At 31.0% G+C, this 24,528-nt stretch overlaps 2 protein-coding genes across 2 annotated transcripts; both read right to left on the minus strand.

Moving 5' to 3' along the window:
* Positions 1 to 5,326: 5,326 nt before the first annotated feature.
* On the minus strand, positions 5,327 to 9,086 carry LOC130674922 (succinate dehydrogenase assembly factor 2, mitochondrial-like). Its single transcript, XM_057480377.1, has 3 exons — positions 8,928 to 9,086; positions 8,723 to 8,850; positions 5,327 to 5,762 (listed from the first exon to the last, which is right to left on the minus strand). The coding sequence occupies exons 1-3, from the start codon at positions 8,958 to 8,960 to the stop codon at positions 5,489 to 5,491; spliced, it is 435 nt and encodes a 144-aa protein (XP_057336360.1). The 5' UTR covers positions 8,961 to 9,086; the 3' UTR covers positions 5,327 to 5,488.
* A 1,909-nt stretch (positions 9,087 to 10,995) lies between these two features.
* LOC130674694 (protein DPCD) lies at positions 10,996 to 15,182 on the minus strand. Its single transcript, XM_057480104.1, has 4 exons — positions 15,110 to 15,182; positions 14,562 to 14,764; positions 11,226 to 11,462; positions 10,996 to 11,159 (listed from the first exon to the last, which is right to left on the minus strand). The coding sequence occupies exons 1-4, from the start codon at positions 15,165 to 15,167 to the stop codon at positions 11,055 to 11,057; spliced, it is 603 nt and encodes a 200-aa protein (XP_057336087.1). The 5' UTR covers positions 15,168 to 15,182; the 3' UTR covers positions 10,996 to 11,054.
* Positions 15,183 to 24,528: the final 9,346 nt, after the last annotated feature.

A 24,528-nucleotide genomic window follows, 5' to 3' on the forward strand; every position in this document is an offset into this window, starting at 1 on the left:
TAGTACGCCCTTTTGGCATTTCACACGCGATATGCTAAGGCGGTTAAGTTACTTTAGTTTGTGGCCTGTCGCTAGTTGACACTACTGCTGCCAGAACGCAGACGAAAAGTTCCTCTTCCCAAGCATCGTTTAAGGTGCTTTTACATTCTGACGCTTGACGCTGCTTTTTAGCGTCAAAGTCGGTCACGTGATGAGAATTTAACATATACGCAATCCAGAAAAAATGTAGCGATAAATCATAGCGTTTAGCGTCAAATTTAAGCGACAAATAATACACGAGTATCGAAAGGCTGTATGTGATGCTAAAGTGATGCTTGTGAAGGGGAACTTTTCGTCCGCGTTCTGGCAGCAGTGGTTGACACACGTGAATTTTCATTTACTGACTATTGACACTCGCTATTTTAAATGATAGTTAAGAATTTATCGGTTTAAATCAATGATTCGGGGGTTATTTGGACTATAAATGACCTGAAATAATTTTGAATGATACACTTACATTAGAACCTGAGAGGGAAATCCGTTTCTGAAAAAACGATCTCTGTAAACGAAATTGTTAAAAAATTAAAACCATTTTAGCGATGGTGGTCTACTCGGGAAAATAAATTTTTTTGGAGTGAATAGTTCATATCCGGAAATGAAATTGAACTATTTTTCCATGTAAAAATATCAAAAAATTGATACGAAGTATTGAGCATTGTGATTATTCAGACAGTCAATTAAAGAATTAATAACTTGACACAATATGTCAATAGTAGGGGCCCTGTCAATAATGGGGCCTTTTACCTTAATCAAAATTTTCAAAATCGGCTACGCTTAACCTTAGCTATTGCTAAAACAAATAATACACTTATCCAAAAAATTAAAGGAACAAGAAAATTTTATAAATTTTTTAGTGATTTTTGGAAGGCTGTATTTTCGTGAAAAATGATCGCATCGAAAAAATTAAAAAAGCAAATTGAAGCTTGAAATCTCTAGTTTGAAGATCTTCCAGCAAAATATTTTTTTGAGTCACGGTTTTCGCGGAATCATAAGAAAAAAGTCGAGACAAAATTTTTCTAAATTTGTTGGTTTTGTTTTTTAGGTCTACGGGGCTGGGAAAAATTTTTTCAAAAAAACGAATTCATGGCTCGTTTAGGAAATTTACTCAGCTACAATTTGCTTTTTTTTGTTTCTCTTTACGACAATTTGCTGCTGAGATATCAGCCTTTAAATGAAAAAGGAGCCTTTTGTCTTTGATTATTGATATCTCAGCAAGTAATAGTCACACAGTAATTCAAAGGGCAGTTTAATAAACTTGAAGAAATTCCCTACAAGCTCCATTTTCGATTTTTTCAAAAAAAAATTTTTTTTCATCCTTGATATCCATTTGAAAAACCCACAAAAAATGGCCATTTTCTGGTTTTTTAGTCAACTCATCGCTACTCTGCAAATATTGATAAAAAAAATAATGTTGCCAGGTAATTTTACAGCTTAATGTACCCCTAAAAACCCTGGAAATTTTCAGATTGATCCATTGAACCGTTTGTCCGGTCCGATTGCTCAAAGTTTTGCAAAACAATTAAAGGAACAAGTTTTATTCCTTAAATTGTGTAATCATTACCAAAATGAAAAAATTAATTTTTTTCGGATTTTCTTTCATTCTTGCGTTAGTTATTCAGTAAATGTAAGGTAAAGAGGGAAAAAAAAAATTTTTTCCGAAAAACGAAAAAAAAAAATAACCCCCCGAATGAAACGTAAAAAAAAAAAAAAAGTAAAAAAATTCTTGTTTGGTCTCGTTTTTTGGAAATTTTTTTTTTTCTCTTCCTCTTACATTTACTGAATAACTAACGCAAGAATGATAGAAAATCCGAAAAAAATTAATTTTTTCATTTTGGTAATGATTACACAGATTAAGGAACAAAACTTGTTCCTTTAATTGTTTTGCAAAACTTTGAGCAATCGGACCGGACAAACGGTTCAATGGATCAATCTGAAAATTTCCAGGGTTTTTAGGGGTACATTAAGCTGTAAAATTACCTGGCAACATTATTTTTTTTATCAATATTTGCAGAGTAGCGATGAGTTGACTAAAAAACCAGAAAATGGCCATTTTTTGTGGGTTTTTCAAATGGATATCAAGGATGAAAAAAAATTTTTTTTTGAAAAAATCGAAAATGGAGCTTGTAGGGAATTTCTTCAAGTTTATTAAACTGCCCTTTGAATTACTGTGTGACTATTACTTGCTGAGATATCAATAATCAAAGACAAAAGGCTCCTTTTTCATTTAAAGGCTGATATCTCAGCAGCAAATTGTCGTAAAGAGAAACAAAAAAAACAAATTGTAGCAAAATAAATTTCCTAAACGAGCCATAAATTCGTTTTTTTGAAAAAATTTTTCCCGGCCCCGTAGACCTAAAAAACAAAACCAAAAAATTTAGAAAAATTTTGTCTCAACTTTTTTCTTATGATTCCGCAAAAACCGTGGCTCAAAAAAATATTTTGCTGGAAGATCTTCAAACTAGAGATTTCAAGCTTCAATTTGCTTTTTTTATTTTTTCGATGCGATCATTTTTCACGAAAATACAGCCTTCCAAAAATCACTAAAAAATTTATAAAATTTTCTTGTTCCTTTAATTTTTTGGATAAGTGTACAAAAAAAAAACTTGAAAATCGGTTGATAATTGCTTAAGTTATCGATGCATCGACTTCGAAATACTATATTATGTGACAAGGGATGAAACAAGACGATTTCAGACTAGGGTGAGGTTGGCTGACATCACCCGCAGTCTGAAGTCGTGTCTCATCCTGAGTCACACACTATATTTTTCATTATTACCTGCATCGGAGCTTCAAGATTCAGTGTCAGCAGCCAGTAAGAAACAAGTTAATTTTAAGCCGATGATGCTGAGAACTGTTAGAGAATGAGAAATATGTGATTTACAGTCACTTACTAAATAGTAAATAAGACAAGAATATTATTTTCACTCATTTTTTATTAATTTTATTTGGTTAATTAAAACTGTCACTTGAAAAATGCAATGAGTAAACTGAAGTGGCAAATAAACAAATGAGAGTAATAAGGCTGCAAATGAACATTAAATATAACTGACATCGGGCAGAAACAATTGTGTTTCTTCCCAAGGAAAGAAACACGCATGTTTCTGCCCGCTGTATGAATGTATTTTTGAATTACGAATTCGCTAGCACTTGTTTGCAGCATCGGCTTGAAATTAGCTTGTTTTGACGGACGGTAGAGACACTGAATCTTCAAGTTTCGATGCTGGTATAGAAAAAAAAGTATTTTTGAGAAAAACTCGTTTAAACCTTCTAGTCCAAAGCTTACTATAATTTACTATATTTTTTTCCATACACACTATAAATATATTTTTCGTATATTATAACGGTGGGCCCTGGCTACTGCGTGTCCAGGTAGCCAAGAACCACAGTTAATTAGATTTCCCGATTTTACTGACTTTACTTAAATTTACTACTATTAATTAGACTTATTCTGTTCCAAAATTCTGGTTCCAAAAGACGGGAAAACTCTCAGGAAGCGGGTACTCGTCCTGACCGGACACGCGGCTGAAAATAAACTTAAAGCTAAAGGACTCTGGTGATAGTTAATAATTACTACTCGAATAAATTTAATTTATGAAATTTATTTAACCAAGATCCCTCATTATATACAGTTTTCCCCCTTTTCTTAAAACTAATTTAATTTTATATATATATATACAAGTAATTCAAAAGAATTCGCGGACTCGAAACGCGCGGGAATTAATTGGTAACGAGTGAGAATAATGGGCAAAGATTGGCGGGAAATTTCCGCGTTGAAGAGAGAGAGACATTATACAACGTTATAGATTAATTTTATATATATGTGAGCCAAAATCTGGACTTACTGCTGGAATTGGACGACGTTGCATCCTCGAAATCCCTGGGTGATCCACGGGTAGATGAAAGGTCCGGGTAAGCACCGCCGTTAGCCTCCTTAGGTGAATAATCCAAAACAGTACAAACACTTGGTTTGCTTAAACAGCCTCACCCACAAAAACTACAAACCACTGGAGAAATTTAATTTATAAAAAAGTAGAGAAAAGAAAGCGACTGGTCGATCAGCGCACTGGAGCACAAGTAAATACTTTTAGCAAAATAAAGTAAAAGAAACGACTGATCGGTTTGCAGTCTACAGTTCAAGTGTCGTCTCTTGATTAATTGTCTCGGGTCAACACCTCGTGTTGACCCCACCTAATTATGCGCAGTGACCGAAAATCGCTCACCTGCTGCGCTAAGACTAGCGCTGAGACTCAGCCGAACTCGCAAACGAGAAAATTATACGAGAGAGAGAGAGAGGACAAATAGAAGCGAGAGAGCCTCACTCTCACGTCTTAAAATCGCTGTTGCACGGTTACAATATGATAGAAATATATATTTTTATGTATGATAAAAATATTCTTTTCGTATATGACAAAAATATATATTTTCTTATATGATGAATATTATATTTTGTAATATAAAAAAAAATATCAGCAAATATACCCGATGAAAAAAGATTTTATACAATTGTATAGAATTATATATCAATTATATATGGACTATATATAATTATATATAGACTATATATAATTGGATAGAAAAAATGGCCCGATCCAATTGTATACAATTTGTATGGAAATTGTATACAATTCTATACAAATTGTATACAATTCTATACAAATTGTATACAATTATATATAATTATATACAATTCTATATATTGCAATTATATAGAATTGTATATAATTATATAGAATTGTATATAATTTGTATAAAATTGTATATAATTATATAGACTTGTATACAATCTGTATAGAATTGTATACAATTTCTATACAGTTGTATACAATTGGATCGGGCCATTTTTTGTATATAATTTTATACAATTGTATAAAATTATACATCAATTATATATGAATTATATATAAATTGGATAAAAAAATGGCCCGATCTAATTGTATACAATTTCTATACAGATTGTACACAATTGGATAGGGTTATTTTTTCTATCCAATTTATGTATAATTTTATACAATTGTATAAAATCTTTTTTCATTGGGTGGCCACATATTTTTTGGTAAATATCATATATGTTATTTTCATACAGGTACTTGTGCCCGTTGCCAAAGCCAATTTTTCTATAAAATTTATATTTTTTTGCTTGCAGAGCGTAAACTACTAAAGCTGCACTGAAAAGTTTGGGGTAAACTTTGTAGGAAATTTTATTCTCTTTAAAAAAAAAAACCTTTGAGTAAAAACGCTAAAGTTTATAGTTAGTGAGTTACAGGCATTCAAACGTATCCTAAAAAAATATATTACAGGCTTACTATTTATTGAGCTCGAAAAATATATAATACTTAAATATATAATATATACATAATCTTATTCAGAATAAAATTTTCTACACAACCGAACAAAAATATTTATGTATAAATTTATATTATTTTAAAGCTAATGACTATAAATACTCAAATTAATACAAATCAGGCTGAACGATTCGTGATTGTCGATCATCATTTCGCACATGTGCTTTGAGTAAATCCATTATCTCGTGATTGAATTCAACTGGTGTTGGTTTGAGTCCTATTGCCCAGTAGAATAAATCCCAATCATTAGAAGGTAAATTTATCAATTGATCATAAAGAGCGAGTTGTTTGTCGTTAAAAGTTTCCAAGTATTTTTTTGCAAATGTACTCAATACGAGACCATTTTCCAACATTCCTCGTTTACGAGATTGATACAGTAGCCTAGAAAAAAAATCGGTCTGTCAGTTGACCCTGCGGGCCAGCCCCAAAACTTCCCGCTGTTTTCGAGCTCGTTGAGCTCGAAAACATTATTGTGAGTACATTTTCGAGCTCTTCGAGCTCGCAAATACTTTTGTATGCCATTGTTTTGTAAAAAACCATTTTTTAGCATTTCTTTCTCCCACGATATCTCGCGAACGAATTAACCGATTTTGATAATTGAGGCGGCAATCGACCTGTTTTATCAAGTTCTAAAGCTGATCAAATTTTGAAATCGATTTATCGAGTCGTTTTTGAGAAATTTCGAAAAAACCAAAAAAAAAATTTTTTTTGAATTCTTTCGTCAACGGTTTCTCTTGAACGAATGAACCGATTTTGATGGTTGAGGTGGCATTCGACGCGGCTTATAGAGTTTTAGAGCTGATTAGATTTTGGAATAAATCCATTAAGCAAATTAAAAGTTATCCAAATAAAACATTTCCGAAAAAATTTTATTTTTGAAATATCTCTAAACGCACCGTACCGATTAAGTTCAAATTTTTACGGCTTCAAGACATTAACAAGCCGCGTCGAATGACACCTCAACGACCGAAATCGGTTCATCCGTTCAAGAGTTATGAATATTTACATACATACATACGTACGCACACACATACATACACTCAGACATCATCGTGAAATTAGTCAGGATAGCTTCCTAGGACCTCGAAACGTCGACATCTGATGGAAATTCGATTTTCGTAAATCGGACCGAAACCAATAACTTCCCGAATTTTTGAAAATTTACAATTTTCTTAGCGGGAAGTTAAAAATTTTATATTTTAATATGTTTTTAGTATTTGCGAAGCATCAGAGTGTGCTTTACAATCGAAAAATGTTTTTCGCCTCACTTCGGCAACTATTTCAATTATTATACTCTTGTTAGTTCACGGAATTAAGATTTGTTGCATACTATTTTGAAGATGATTTAATGGAGATTAATTCCATACTTTTCAAAAATTTATTTAGTTCAATAAAAACGGAAAAAACATCCAAATAGTTTAAAAAAATTTCCTGTCCGTCAAGTCCGAAACCCGTATACATTGTAACTTGCGAAAAAATGCAGTAATTGAATCAAATTTTTTTCTTAAAAATTCTTTGAAAGAATTGTAGGTCTCCTATTGCAAATGGCTAAGTGGCTCAGTGTCGTTTAATTACAATTAATAAAAGAATAAAAAAGGCTGTATAACTATATCTATATGGGGCATTCCATACCAAATCGGCCACTTTTTGAGGTCACCCCCTCCGATATTTTTGAAAAATTTATATGTTTTGGAGGCTGATAAAAAACGCTCTCATGAATTTTTTCGAATTTTTTTGACTACTCGTTTCCAAGATAACGATTTTTTTCAAAATACGAGGTTTTTTTTTGAGACGGTTATAACTTCGCGAAAAGTACACCAATCGGATCGTTTTTTTTTTTCAAAATCTTCGTTTTTGAATGTTCTTTCAAGAAAAAAACACGTTTTTATTCTTAATCAATTCCTTCATTGTTTATTTTAAGTTTGAAGCAAAAAAAATGTTTTTTGCAAATGTATGCCCCCTCCGATTTTTTCGAAAAAATTCTCAAAAAAACTTGGATGAATTTAGAAAATTTTGAGACCAATCCGATCGTGGACAAACAATTCGTTCTATTTTTTTTCTTAATTCGAAAAAAGTTTTTTTCCCTAAATATTGTTTTTCGACTTAATTTGACCAATGAACATTCTCAGATCGGTCTATTTAGATGCTATGATATTTTTTTTAAATACTTTGCCGTTCGGAGTATACTATTTTTGGAAGTTTTTCTACTCATTCAATAAATAAATTTTAAAAATCAATTAAGAACTACTTATGAGTTATCTTTATGACCTAGGAGAAGTGGTAAGTGGCCTTACTGGGACGATAGCCAATAAGGAACAAAAAATACCCAGGAAAAGATAGTAAATGAAATTGATCCGAATTCTTTTATAATTGTAAAAAAAAATACTAATATAATTAAAAAAAAAAAAAAAAAAAAACAAATTCTAATGAAAGAAAATTGTATATATTTAAAATTAATCGTGCTTCCCGCCATTTTTTTATTATTATTTTATTATTTCATAATAAATGAGCATTATGAGTCGTGCACTTTTGCAAACTTTTCATTTATATTTAATGTTTATTCGGGCAATTAATAATAAAAATCGTTTTTCTAGATTCCATAGAAATCTATCTTTCGCATTTGTCCTCATGGTGGAATTTTCAAAGAATTTCGCCATAATCTATCATAATTCATCGAGTAGGTTCCAAAAATACTATTGGTTCAAAGTTTATTTATGTATGTATATTAGGGTGCGTCATTTTTTTTTTAAGTGCATCTCGAAAAAATCATAGTTCAACACAAAAAAAAAATTTTCGCTCAAGTAAAAAAATTCCATGTCGATTACAGACCTAGCTCATTGAAAAATTCGATTTCCCATTTAAATAACACGGGAAAATTTTTTTTTCAACTTTGAGTATTTTTACCTCGTTAACAAATCAATAGATCGAATCGGCTAATACAAATTTTTGTAGGAAATTGAACGCTCTACAAAAAAGGTCTCTTATCATTTTTTGATAAATCCATCTGTTCAAAAGTTATTAGAGCTTGAAGTAAAGCTGGAGATCTTTTTACTTTTCCGGCGAAACTATCAGACTTATCAAAAAATGTACAAATTGTTATCAGGAAAGATTTTTCAAATTCCGCATTATTTTCTAGTTATTTTCATTTTGATTTCAAGCTTTTAAAAAAGTAGTGTTCTGGTCGATTTCACGAGCTCGACATTAAAATGAAAATAACTAGATAACGTTATGATACTAATAAGATGACTTTCTGACATTCATGCCGAGTAGGATGGCGCAAGAATTCGCAATAAATTTTAATTTTTTTTGTATTTTAAATACTTTTTCGGTATATATCCTACCTAGCTTTTTTCAACTTGATATCTTCATTAGGACGAGGAACGTAGCTTGGAATTGCTGGTTCATGTCCCTCAGGATGATGAATATCAGAATTACATCTTACTCCCACTATTCTTAGTGATGGTCTAACCTACACAAGTTGACAAAGTTCATTTAAATTAAAAAATCAACGACTATAAATTGTAAATTAAAAATCTTTGTAATTACCAATTGATTGAAATTTTTGAAGACGTGATTCATAATTTAATTTAATTAAATTCCTTTTTTTTTTTTTTATATTTTATATAATTTTTACTACGACTTAATTTTTACAGAGATATTTATTTTTATAATAACAAAAATATAGGTATGTAAATATAACATAATAAATAAAGGGGACTTTTCATGTCGCGAAATATAAAAGTTAGTGTAAAATGAGTTGACCTAAATTGTTTAGATTCGATTTTACCGTTTCAGAAGGTAATTTTGACGTTCACTAGATAATGCAGTTTTACAAATTTCATCACTAGATGGCGAAAGTAGAATCTATATATTTTAAATTGATGAGTTTTATGTTCTACTATGAATACTATACTACAAAGATCATGAATTCGTTAAAAATTATATAATATCGCATTAACTCTTATAAAATTGTATAAAATTTCTTATGAGTTGAAAATTTTATGGCTCAATGTTCGAGCCAAGCAACCGCCAAAATAAACTAATAGATCGTATAGGACTGAATCAGAATTTTCAATTATTTTTTCCGCAACTTAATATTTTTGTTTAATAATTACTGTCTGTAAAATTAAAATAAATTTCATCAAGCAATTTTCGGTGTTGAATTTTATAAAATTATATTTTCATAGTTTCTCTAGCAAATTTATTAGTCAGAATAAATCTTTATACAACTACAAGAGTGTATCTAGTTGTACTTTTCATCTTAATAAAAGATATTCTAAATGATAATTAATAACAAGAAAATTTAATTTTATTGTGTAACAACTGATTTGAAAAATCAACATTCTGCGTGATTTAGTAATCACAAAAGGAAAAGACTCATATTAAAGAGAAGCCAGCTCGTGACATCTAGCAACTATTCAACAGAGTAAATTCAAAAATCAAAAGGTAAAAAATATCTCTACACTTGAGGTCTTGTTGACGTCATTTGTTGCGTCTCAAATTTTGATGTCTCACAGACGTCAAATAGCAGCTTTAAGATTACGTCAAATTTATGTGAAATTTGACGTCAAAGAGCGCTCAAAAGTTGAACTGAAATTTTTTATGTGTACCGTACGTTACTGAGACGACAAAAGTTTCAGCTCAAAAATTGCGCTGAAACTCTGGTTACCTGGAGAGCTTCCCTGATAGCCACCTTATCCACAAGTTAACTTCAAGCTACTGCCGTATTCTGAAGCCGATATAAAGGAAAGTGTTGGAGAGCAAGTAGTTACCTTTAAGTTGACAGTAAATTGTCCTGTAACTTGAATTCAATTTGACTACAAGTATTACTGTCAGAAAACGACGTTAAGTTGATTGAAAGTTTCACTTCACCCTGATAGCCAGAGTTTCCGATCAGAAAGTTGGTGTACCTGAGTTGCGACCAACTTGACGACAAGTTGTCGACAACTTTCAGCTTGTGTAACTGTTGCCGACAACTTGGCTACAAGTTGCTCAGCAACTTGGCGACAATCTACTGCCGCAACCTGTCACCAATTTTCTGAGCAACTTGTAGCCAAGTTGTCGGCAACAGTTACACGAGCTGAAAGTTGTCGACAAGTTGCTCGGAAAGTTGCCGTCAACTTATGGAAATGCTGACTTTTGCGGCCAACTTGGCGACAGGTTGCGACAGTAGATTGTCGACAAGTTGCGGGCAACTTGGCTATCAGGGCAAATTAACGGCAAGTTTTTCTTTCAAATTACATTCAGATGATAGTAGTAGATTTGCATCAACTTGCACGCAAGTATGATCCAGCCAAGGCTTGCCAGAAACTTGTCGTTAAGTTAGCCGTAAATATTTCACTGCAGAACTTGCTGAGCAATTACCTTTAAAGTGTGGCTATCAGGGTAAGAAAATTTAAATCAAGACAACAATTTCTCGAAGCAAAATAATTGGCTCTCTTGAGAAATAAATTCTTGGTTCAAGAAATTATTTCTTGAGTCAATATAAATTTTCTATCAAAGTATGTATGTTACTTTGCTGACATATACCGGCAACGCCATATTTTTCAATCAGAGTAGAGAAATTGTGGAATTTTTTTGCAATATTAATCGTAACTTTGAGTGATAAATTTAATTCTTTGTTATACAAATATTTATTTTTACTTTTATATAATAATTAAATATAAACGTAAATTAACTAGTTGGACATTGAACATCGCCTTCTTTTACAGTTCTTAGAGCCAAAACTTCATTCATAATTTTTTTTTCCATCTCTAATAATGCTGGTGGTTTTTGATACTGTAAAAAAAATCTATTGTTAATAACTCAAAAATAATTAGATACTTGCAATAAAAAAATACTTGCATTAATAATCAATGTATTGAATTTATGATCAAAGCTGACACGATCTTGTTCAAGTTTTAGATTAATCCTCTCTAAATCGGGAACGTCTATTTCTTTATAATATTTTTTATTTGACGTTTTAACAATTATTTTATTTTTTTTATCGTTAACATGAACAGTATATGTATCTTTCGAGTAAGGTAAGTTTCTTATACGCCATTCTAGACATAGTTTTGTCATTTTTCTCGTTACAAACGGCTAAAAAAAAATTAATTGAAGACTAAAAAATAAAAAAATAAATCGTCTACACGGAGAGAAATTTACGGTAACAATTACAATACATCATGGAAATGTTTCCCCTATTTAAACAAAGCGATTCACTCAATGATGAATGTATATCTATTAGGGTGATTCGTTTTGAACGACTATTTTTTTTTTTCACTCCCACTTGAAAATATTGTTATAGACATTGAAAAAAAAATTCCCTGCAAGTTTCAGCCCTTAATTTTAATTTTAAGTACTTTATATTCGATTTTGAAGTTTTCCCATTGAAAATACGTAGGAATGTTGGGATTTTTTTTTTAATTCTCTATAACTCAGCCGCATTTTAAGTTATCGAGTATTACTCTTCAAAAGTCTCATCAATAGTTTTACTCGGACTCTAATTGTTTTTTCTGTATTGGTTCTGAAAAAAATTTTTTTAATAATAATTTGGGTTTTTAGTTGATATTAACTAAATAATGAAATTTACAGAAAAAGTGCAGATAATGATTTTTTAGGAAATTTCATTCGCTACAAAAAAGGTCCTCTTAGTTAAGTAGCTTAAGTTCTCCGTTCACGTGATATAGGGATTTTAGTAATTTTGTAAATAAAATATTTGTTAAAAATTTTTCCGAAGTTCATCAATTTGACCCCTTCTGATTTTAATGACTGGATTAAATTAATGAAAGAAAAATTATTTACTGATTTAAAATTGAAATGAAATAGCATTTGGTGGAATTTTTTGACATAGGGGAGGGTGGGGCAGAGCGGCCCCCCTGAAATTTTGACCAAAAAAAAAATTTTTTTTTTTTCGACTAATTACTATAAATCCGATATGTTTGCGCATTTTTACCCCTACGCATAACACCTGGGGCAAAATGGACCAGCCGAAACTTCCGAAAAAATTATTTTTTCATATTTTTCGGCCGTTTCTCTATGTAAGAGGCAAATTTGGTCACTAAAAATTTATAAAAATTAAATTTTTTTTTTAGTTGATAAATTTTTGAAATAAAGTAAAATTATAGAATTGATTTTTTTTTTTTATTAAATAACAATTAGTAATTAAGGTAATCGAGAGTGAACGATTTTTTACGCTTTAAAAAATTTTTTTCGAGAAATATAAAACCAAAAATAGTTGTCAAGAGAAAGAAATACATTCTTAATGATGAAAACAATTTAAAAAAAAAAACGAAAAAAAAAATTTTTTTTATCACTTTTTGAAGGGGGGCCGCTCTGCCCCACAAAAAAAAAAAAAAAATTTTCAGAATTTTGGCAAAATGTCTATAAATTTGTTCGAAATAGGACAAAAGTAAAGTGATCTTATGGTTGAAAGCCACAAAAAATAATAATTGGCTTAGGGGGGCCGCTCTGCCCCACCTTCCCCTATATTTTATTTACAAAATTACTAAAATCCCTATATCACGTGAACAAAGAACTTGAGCCACTTAACTAAGAGGACTTTTTTTGTAGCGAATAAAATTTCCTAAAAAATCGTTATCTGCACTTTTTCTGTAAATTTCATTATTTAGTTAATATCAACTAAAAACCCAAATTATTATTAAAAAAAATATTTTCAGAAACAATACAGAAAAAACAATTAGAGTCCGAGTAAAACTATTAAGGAGACTTTTGAAGAGTATCAAATTGCTTAAAAAATGCCGCAAACGGCGACCCGATAACTTAAAATGCGGCTGAGTTATAGAGAATTAAAAAAAAATTCCCAACTTTCCTAGGTAATTTAAATGGGAAAACTTCAAAATCAAATATAAAGTACTTAAAATTAAAATTAAGGGCTGAAACTTGCAGGGAATTTTTTTTTCAATGTCTATAACAATATTTTCAAGTGAGAGTGAAAAAAAAAAAATAGTCGTTCAAATCGAATCACCCTAATATCTATATAATAGTAAAATTGAATCGTTTTGAATTGTTCTGAATCGTTTCTAATCGTTTTGAATCGTTTCTTTTAATCAGGGTTCCTTATCTTATGGCAACATGTTTTTTGGAAATATCGCCTACAGGAATAGCACCCACACTAACTATGGTAACTATTCCTATCAATATGGATTTCATTCTTACACAAAATCGGAATAGTTCCTATAAAATTATGGTAATAATTCCTATATGTCATTATGATTATCATTCTCAAATTACTATGGCAATCCCTACTATAATATTCAGTTAATGATTCTCATAATTTATGGAAATCATTACCGTAATATTATGGTGATGATTACCATAGTATTACGGTAACTATTACCAGAACATTTTACAATTCTTCATACTATAGCAATGATTCCTACACGCTGAAAAAAAATGCTAACTATCACCATCTTGTAATAGGAAATGATTACCATCTGTATGTGATAATGATAGTCATTATCATGCTTTTATGTTAACTATTTGTTTCTCATAAAGTAATAATTACTATTGCCGATAGTAATAGTTACCATCTATATGTGACTATGAAAATTATTTCCATAAATATGGTAATTATTACCATACGATATAAAAACTTTCATCATAATTATAGGAGTCGTTTCCATACACTGTAAAAAATCACCGGGGTGAGTCCAAGCGGTGTAGGTGTTAAAATTGGCGGTGTTAAATTTCAACACCGAAATCGGTGTGAAAATAACGCTGCCGCCGGTGTAAATGTTCTACACCGGTGTTTAAAAAAAAATTCTCCGGTGTTAAAACAACGCCGCTGCCGGTGTAAATATTCTACACCGGTGTTAAAATAACGCCACCGCCGGTGTAGATATTCTTTACCGGTGTTAAAATATTTTACTTTGTGAATATTTTTACTTACTAGATCACTATACTTGTTAATAAATAATATTCTTTAACACCGGGCGGAGTTAAAATGAGTCCATTTTTAACACTGCTCTTTTTACAGTGTAGTAATGGCAACTTTCCCCAGAAATTATCAGCGCATATCCCATAATTCTAAGTAATTATTACCATAACGTAAATTGATATTTTATCTACGTATTAAGAGTGATTACCGTATAATGTTCTCTCAGTGTAGTATTATAGATTAAATCGGTTTCAATCGAAGTTTCAACCAGGAAATGAGTAAAAAAGGATTAAAATTACATTATTTTGATTTTCTTGAATACCGATATCAAAACTATTACGTTTTTTTAGCTCTGGGTCTCCAATTTCAACGGACCAACCTTCATCACGTCCAAGTTTATTTTTTGTTCTCCACGCACGTCTACTAAGAACATTATCATTCAAATTGTATTCCTCGACGAATTCTCTACCATCAGACAATAGAAAATGTACTTTTCTTTTTCCTATTTCATGGAAATAAAAAACAAATTTACACATAATACACAGAAATATAGGATTTCATGGCGCAAAAAGTTTTTCGCGCGTCGAGAAAATTTCTACATGTCGTAAGAAATTTTTTGCATTATGAATTGAAAAAAATACTTTTCTTGGCGCAAAAAATAAATTTTTTCGAGCTAGTAAAAATTCTTTCCTCAAAGAAATTTTTTCTTGTCCTACGAAAATTTTTGTTGTCGATTCATAATACGAAATACTTCTTGCGCCAAGAAATCCTTCTTTTTTCTATATGCAAATATTTTATAAATTTGTAATTAGAAAAAAAAAATTTTTTTTTAATGTTTAATAGTTACCGTCTTGTATTATTGAAGTTTTTTTAGCTGATTTAATAACATCCAAGTAATCCGACATTTTTTTTATACTAAATTGTGTATTGATCACTATGGTAACTAAATTCACATATATGTAGTATTGTACATTCAAGTTCTTATTAAATCTATCAACCCGCTACCGTTGTTAAATATTTAAAACAATCTTTACTTTAAATTATTTGTTTTTTTAAGTATTGAGAATTGGTATTGAAATTTTTTTTTCATGTATTTTATTTTTTTTTTAATTTAAATTAAGTTTTTTCTTCAGTATATATATATATATTAGGGTGCTTCATTTTGGAGCCAGATTTTTTTTTTAAGTGCATGTGGAAAAAACCATAGTTCAACACAAAAAAAAAATTTTCGCGCATGAAAAAAAATTCTATGTCGATTACAAACCTAGCTCATTGCAAAATTCGATTTTCCCATTTAAATAACATGGAAAAATTTTTGAATTCCTGCTGAGAAAATTGGAATTTTTCAATATTTCGGGAAGTTATTGGTTTTACCGCGATTTTCGAAAATCGAGTTTTCTTCAGATGTCGACGTTTTGAGGTCCTAGGATGCTATTCTGACTAATTTCAGAAGGATGTCCGAGTGTCTGTATGTATGTATGTATGTGTGTGTGTGTGTGTGTGTGTGTGTGTGTGTGTGTGTGTGTGTGTGTGTGTGTGTGTGTGTGTGTGTGTGTGTGTGTGTGTGTGTGTGTGTGTGTGTGTGTGTGTGTGTGTGTGTGTGTGTGTGTGTGTGTGTGTGTGTGTGTATATTGATGTACACTCTTATTTATGTCTTTTTGATGAATTGACCGATTGAGGTGGTTGAGGTGGCAATCGAAAGATTTTGTTGGCGGTCAACTTTTCTGAAAATTTCAAATCGATCGATCGAATGGACTTTAAGATATAAAGGAAATACAAAAAAAAAAATAGGTCTGTCAGTTGACCCTGCGGGCCAGCCCCAAAACTTCCCGCTGTTTTCGAGCTCGTTGAGCTCGTAAATACTTTTGTATGCCATTGTTTTGTAAAAAACCATTTTTTAGCATTTCTTTCTCCCACGATATCTCGCAAACGAATTAACCGATTTTGATGGTTGAGGTGGCAATCGACGCGTTTTATCAAGCTCTAAAGCTGGTCAAATTTTGAAATTGATTAATTTAGCCGTTTTTGAGAAATTTCAAAGAAACCGAGGAAAAAATTTTTTTTGAAGTCTTTCGTCAACGGTTTCTCTTGAACGAATGAACCGATTTTGATGGTTGAGGTGGCATTCGATGCGGCTTATAGAGTTTTAGAGCTGATTAGATTTTGGAATCAATCCATCGAGCAAATTGAAAGTTATCCAAATAAAACATTTTCGAAAAAATTTTATTTTTGAAATATCTCTGAACGCACCCTACCGATAAAGTTCAAATTTTTACGGCTTCAAGACATTAGCAAGCCGCGTCGAATGACACCTCAACGATCAAAATCGGTCCATCCGTTCAAGAGTTATGAATATTTACATACATACGTACGTATGTACACACACACATACACTCGGACATCATCGTGAAATTAGTCAGAATAGCTTCCTAGGACCTTGAAACGTCGACATCTGATGGAAATTCGATTTTCGTAAATCGGACCGAAACCAATAACTTCCTGAATTTTTGAAAATTTACAATTTTCTTAGCGGGAAGTTAAAAAAAATATTTTTCAGTTTTTTTCAAATTTTTCGGAAATGGCTCGATCGATCAATTCCAAAATCTAATCAGCACTAGAGTTCAATAAAACGCGTCGATTGCCGCCTCAGCCATCTCAATCGGTTTATTCGTTCGAGAGAAATCGATCGAGAATAAAATAGTGAAAAACGGTTTTCTTCGATCATCTTCGAAGGGACTAATCCGATCAATTCCAAAATTTGATCAGCTCTAGAACTCAATAAAACGCGTCAACCATCAGAATCGGTCAATTCGATTGAGAGATATCGTGGGAGAAATAAATGCTAAAAAACGGTTTTTTTTTCGAAAACAATGGCATACGAAAGTATTTTCGAGCTTGAGGAGCTCGAAAATGTGTTTACAATGATGGTTTCGAACTCTTTGAGCGGGAAGTTTTGGGGCTGGCCCGCAGGGTCAACCGATATATTGATTTTTTTACTTTGACCGCAAAATTATCATTATTTAAATAAATGAAAATCGTTTATTGCAAAAAATATTCAATTTTAACTGTGCTATCGAAAAATTTACGGAAAAAAATTCGGATAACTGAAAAATAATGTGACTGACAAGTTGAGTTAAGTTAAAAAATTTGCAATTCATCGGAGAAAACATAACAGATAAACAGGAATTAACAAGCCGCGTCAAATGCCACCTTGGAGATCAAAATCGATTTATTCATTCAAAAGTTATAGAATATTTATACATCCATACATACGTACGTCCGTAAACACATACTTACACTCGGAAATCATCTTGAAATTAGTCAGAATAAAACTCCCTAGAACATCACAACGTCGAGATCTGGTCTAAACTCAGTTTTCGAAAATCGGACCGAAACCAATAACTTCCCGAATTTTTGAAAATTAACAATTCTCTTACAAACAGATCACGATCCGGAAATTTCCTTTTTTTTTTTAATCATCATTTTCGTACGCTAACAATATCGTAAAAAAAAATTCTCGAAAATATTCAATTAATCCATTTGTTTATAAAAAAATTATAAACAAATGGCAAGAAAAATTTAAAAAGTAATCATATAATACCTAACGAGAATATGAAATGAGTAATAGCTTAAAATTAAAAACAAAAAATTATTTAACATACATTATTTAAATTTTTAATTTTTTTGTCACTTGAAAAATTAATAACTAATGAAATAAAAAATTTTTTTAACTTTTATCACGTCATCTTGGTGAGTATGTTTATAAAAAGGGCTCCAAGAAACAAAAAATTTATAGATTAATTATTTAAACTTCTACACCGCCTTCTATGACAAAACATACCCGTAAAAAAAACGTTAATTAACAATCGAATAACTTTTTGAAAAATGGTGATACAACTTTTAGTAACGCAAAATCATATTCTTTCGAGTGTCTAGATGACACCAGTATTTTTTCGAATTTTTTAATTAATATTTAATTGCATAAAAAAATGATTTAACAACTACGCTGACTAGAGCGGCGGAGCGCACATGCCTCATCTGCCGCGCAAAAACCGATTCTCAACGTTAAATAAAAATTATAAATATTGAAGCTACAATTCGGGGAGTCAAGAACTTTTTTACTCAAATTTTCTGCTCTTTCAGAAACTTTTTTAATATTTGAGCTATCCCTTATAATTTTTGAGATTTTGCCGAAAAGCTGGACGGCTAATTTTTTTAATGGTTTTTTGCTAATAATAAATGTAATTTTGTTTTGCAAAAAAAATCCATAAAAAACTTTTTTCTGGACGGCATTTTTGATCGTTTAGGCCATCAACAATATTTTTAGGAGACTTGTAACTATTTTTCGAAGATTTTCATCTCCTCGACTAGACTATTGATTATGAGTAATGATCTTATCAGAACATTTTCAGGTAATTTGTCCTTTAAAATAATCCAATTTGTCATTAACTTTAAATATAAAAATACACATTAGAGTCTAAACTATGGAGATAATCAACTGGGAATTTTCACACTGACTACTTAAAATTATCAACAAGGTCGGATTTTTTAGAAGTATTGAATGACAATTAACTTCTTTGAGGACCGGGACAAACTGTAGTACTTCTGAGTCAGAATATTGAGACTATCCCCCATGAAAAAAATTTATAAGAAAAATATATAATAAAATATAAAAAAAAAATATTTTTTATATAAAAAAATATATTAAAAGTACATAAATAATATATAAATATATATAAAATATAAATAAACAGTATATTAAATGTAGTTTACTTTTGGCCGATTTTCGTATAAATTTTACATATTTTAAATATATAAAAATATATTTTAGAATGTATAAAAATATACAAAAAAATATATTTTTATAGAACGATTTTTAATTGTTTTTGTCGATATATAATTACATATAAAGAAAATCTGTTTATCAGTTGACCCTGCGGGCCAGCCCCAAAACTTACCAAGCTCCTTGAGGACGAAAACATTGTTGTGAATACTCGAAGAGCTCGAAAACAGCGGAAAAATTTAGGGCTGGCCCGTAGGGTCAACCGATAGACAGATTTTTTTTATAAGTTTTAGGTTTGAAAAAAAATTGGAAATTTTAAGACGGCTAAATCGTATATCATAAGCATATGTTGGAAATTTTTTGACATTTGAAAAGTAGGCATTAATGTGGGAAAAATATTGTAGGGAAGATTTATATTAATTATTATGATCCTGAAGTTAGCAGACATTTGAAAATTTTTGTTTTTCAACAAATTAATTGCAAAAAAATAAAATAAAAATATGCACATGTAGAAAATTAAAATAACTACAGGTGCAATTTTTTCAAATATTTTTTTTTTATGATTTATCATCTAAAAAAAAATCCAAAAATTATTAGATGTCTGCTAACTTCAGTATCATTAATTATCTTTATTAGGCACTAAATAAATAAATATCAATTTTGGAAGAGTTTTGGACAAAGGATATGAGTTGAGGTATATATAAAACTTGAGTTAGTGTTTACGTGTAAAAAATTTGGTGGCCCTGAAAAGGGCCGTTTTCAACTCAAAGTTCGGGAACTTGAGTATCTAATTATCTGCATCGTCGCCTAGAAAAATAGTCAGCTCTATCTGTAAAATTAGATTTCCGTCCACCAGTAGACGCAATAAGTCGGGGTCACTTCGTTTGAAGAAATCTCCGAGGTAAATGTAATTGTCGTAGTCGTTGAAAGGATGTATTTTTCTAGGCAGTCTCAGGAGGTTACCTCCCTCATCCACTACACAGCATTCGAGCTCGAAGCTGATTTCGGAATGCTCCGATTTCAATGGAAGGATCCCCAAGGAGATCCAGTGTTCATCTTTTTCGTTGTGGCTAACCTCCACTTTGAAGCCCCAAACGTCGTTAACGTCGACGGCTGAACAAAACTTCCTGTATATCGGAGTAATTGTCCCAGTCTCGTTGGTGAAGAGAAGTTTATCGAAGTCCTCCACCACAAAGATGCTTGCACTTGTGCACCTTAATTTTTGAAAACCACAGGCCATGATGATTCAGGCAATTGATCGTCACTAAATAAAGAATTTAACTTGCGAGGCGTACAGCGCAACGTTTCGAGCGTTATGACTGCTATACTGACCGTGTGGCTTATATAATATGAACACGGATCACCCCCTCCACTAAATTTTGACCAACTACCAGAATGGTAAATTTTACCCCCACTCCTTAAAAAGGACCAATCATGACGATCTTATTTTTTCTCTTCATTCTTAGTTTTAACTAATTAAAATCGTGGAATTCCATCACTATGAAATATGATCAATGTAAGTGGACTTTTTATAATAAATTGAATTTACACTGGCATGTAAATCCACCCAACAAGAAATTTAAATCTATATTAATATTTTTATTTTTAATTATACTCAAGTTGGGACGATGATGAAAATCAAAAAATATGTACAAATTTCACATATTTCTAGACAAAATAAATCCGAATATTTGGTACTAAGGATTTTCAATTATAATATATAAATATTACGGGAGATTTCCTTAAAGTAACCTATTAAAGCTAAATTTTAAATTTGTAATGACAAACATTTTTTCGTAACCCAGGCTATTTTTTTCGCCACTCTACTATTCCCTCATTCGTTTGCAAATACCAACGTCTATTTTGTTGTAATTATTAAATTTCCAAGAAGAAAATCGACGATTTTCGAAAAATTGGGAAGTTATTGTTTTTACTTCGGTTTGCTAAAATCGAAATTTCATCAGATGTCGAGGTTTTGAGGTCCTAGAAAGCTATTCTGACTATTTTCAGAATGATGTCCGAGTGTCTGTATGTATGTATGTGTGTGAACGGTCTATCACTTTTTAACTAATGAACCGATTTGGATGGATAAGGCAGCAATCGAAAGATCTTGTTGGCCATCAACTTTTCTGAAAGTTTTAGATCATTTGATCAAGTAGACTCGAAAATATTGGCGGATTACGGAAAAAAAATTTTTTTTTTCAGTTTTTTATCGATTTTCAGAAACGACTCATACGATCATCTTCAAAATCTAATCAGCTTTAGGAATGAATAAAATACGCCGATTGCCGCCTCAACCATCAAAATCGGTCAATTCGTTCCTGAGATATCGTGGGAGAAAGAAATACTAAAATCGTTTTTTTTTTCGAAAACAATGGCACACAAAAGTATTTTCGAGCTTGAAGAGCTTGTAAATGTATCCACAACAATGATTCCGAGTTCAAAGAGCTCGAAAACAGTGGAAAGTTTCGGGGCTAGCCCGCAGGGTCAACCGATAGACAGATTTTTGTATGTCGGTTTCTGCGATCCAATCACGGCTCAGGAAATATTTCCTCTGCGTTATACATTTTTTTATTAGCTCGCTGATACCAAAGTTATTACTATTCTTGTTATTTTACGTTCAAAATAATCACTTGATAAATGTGAGATATTTTTAATTTTCTTAGACATTTAAAAGTGGACATCAATATTAAAAAAGTAATGGAGCAGGGATTTAAGCTAAGAGAGACAAAGCTTTAATCGGTTTTTTTTTTAAAAACTCTACTAATAATAATTTGTAGATAATGAAATTGTCAACAAAAAAAAACCTATAACGTTTTATGATATGTCTTATAGTTTCGCCGAATAAATGGAAAGGTCTCCCACTTTACTTCGAGCATTAATAACTATTGAACAGGTGGATTTATCAAAAAATGATGAGTGACTTTGTTTGTAAAGCGTTTAATTTCCTATATAGACATGTCTTGATCTATGCGATCTATTGATTTGATAACGAGTTAAAAATATTCAAAGTAAATTAAAATTTTCCCGTGTTAGTTATATGGGAAATTGAATTTTTCAATGAGCTAGGCCTGTCATCGACGTAGAATTTTTTTTTCTTGTGCGACAATTTTTTTTTGTTTGTGTTGAAGTATAACTTTCTCCAAATGCACTGAATTAAATTTTGAATCTATGTCGTCTTCTGTGATGGCCGACCATTTTTTTTAAAAAGACGGACTAATAATTGTCAATTAATCATCAGAATCGGTCATTATTGGCGAGCTGATTAATCAAGCAACTCGTTTTTCATACAACGTTGTTTCAATATTTCTATCTCAAACTTTAAAAAGTCTTTTCTTACAATCAAAAAGGCGTAAAAAAAGAAAATTATTTTTTTTGTTTTTTTCCATAGATTTTAATGTTTTTAACATTTTTACATTGATTGAAGCAAAAAATAATTTTTTTATGCGCCTTTTTGGTTCTGCAGAACCAAAAGGCGTATAATTTGAGATAAGCCCTTATGGTTCTAGCAACGAGATATAAAATTTGTACTTATTTATTTATTTTCATCATCGTCCCAACTTGAGTATAATTAAAAATAAAAATATTAATATAGATTTAAATTTCTTGTTGGGTGGATTTACATGCCAGTGTAAATTCAATTTATTATAAAAAATCCACTTACATTGATCATATTTCATAGTGATGGAATTCCACGATTTTAATTAGTTAAAACTAAGAATGAAGAGAAAAAATAAGATCGTCATGATTGGTCCTTTTCAAGGAGTGGGGGTAAAATTTACCATTCTGGTAAAAAAATGGTCGGTCATCACAGAAGACGACATAGATTCAAAATTTAATTCAGTGCATTTGGAGAAAGTTATACTTCAACACAAACAAAAAAAAATTGTCGCACAAGAAAAAAAAATTCTACGTCGATGACAGGCCTAGCTCATTGAAAAATTCAATTTCCCATATAACTAACACGGGAAAATTTTAATTTACTTTGAATATTTTTAACTCGTTATCAAATCAATAGATCGCATAGATCAAGACATGTCTATATAGGAAATTAAACGCTTTACAAACAAAGTCACTCATCATTTTTTGATAAATCCACCTGTTCAATAGTTATTAATGCTCGAAGTAAAGTGGGAGACCTTTCCATTTATTCGGCGAAACTATAAGACATATCATAAAACGTTATAGGTTTTTTTTTGTTGACAATTTCATTATCTACAAATTATTATTAGTAGAGTTTTTAAAAAAAAAACCGATTAAAGCTTTGTCTCTCTTAGCTTAAATCCCTGCTCCATTACTTTTTTAATATTGATGTCCACTTTTAAATGTCTAAGAAAATTAAAAATATCTCACATTTATCAAGTGATTATTTTGAACGTAAAATAACAAGAATAGTAATAACTTTGGTATCAGCGAGCTAATAAAAAAATGTATAACGCAGAGGAAATATTTCCTGAGCCGTGATTGGATCGCAGAAACCGACATACAAAAATCTGTCTATCGGTTGACCCTGCGGGCTAGCCCCGAAACTTTCCACTGTTTTCGAGCTCTTTGAACTCGGAATCATTGTTGTGGATACATTTACAAGCTCTTCAAGCTCGAAAATACTTTTGTGTGCCATTGTTTTCGAAAAAAAAAACGATTTTAGTATTTCTTTCTCCCACGATATCTCAGGAACGAATTGACCGATTTTGATGGTTGAGGCGGCAATCGGCGTATTTTATTCATTCCTAAAGCTGATTAGATTTTGAAGATGATCGTATGAGTCGTTTCTGAAAATCGATAAAAAACTGAAAAAAAAAATTTTTTTTCCGTAATCCGCCAATATTTTCGAGTCTACTTGATCAAATGATCTAAAACTTTCAGAAAAGTTGATGGCCAACAAGATCTTTCGATTGCTGCCTTATCCATCCAAATCGGTTCATTAGTTAAAAAGTGATAGACCGTTCACACACATACATACATACAGACACTCGGACATCATTCTGAAAATAGTCAGAATAGCTTTCTAGGACCTCAAAACCTCGACATCTGATGAAATTTCGATTTTAGCAAACCGAAGTAAAAACAATAACTTCCCAATTTTTCGAAAATCGTCGATTTTCTTCTTGGAAATTTAATAATTACAACAAAATAGACGTTGGTATTTGCAAACGAATGAGGGAATAGTAGAGTGGCGAAAAAAATAGCCTGGGTTACGAAAAAATGTTTGTCATTACAAATTTAAAATTTAGCTTTAATAGGTTACTTTAAGGAAATCTCCCGTAATATTTATATATTATAATTGAAAATCCTTAGTACCAAATATTCGGATTTATTTTGTCTAGAAATATGTGAAATTTGTACATATTTTTTGATTTTCATCATCGTCCCAACTTGAGTATAATTAAAAATAAAAATATTAATATAGATTTAAATTTCTTGTTGGGTGGATTTACATGCCAGTGTAAATTCAATTTATTATAAAAAGTCCACTTACATTG

This window comes from Microplitis mediator, chromosome 9 (assembly GCF_029852145.1).
Source record: "Microplitis mediator isolate UGA2020A chromosome 9, iyMicMedi2.1, whole genome shotgun sequence".
In the NCBI taxonomy this organism is placed as follows: Eukaryota; Metazoa; Arthropoda; class Insecta; order Hymenoptera; family Braconidae; genus Microplitis; species Microplitis mediator.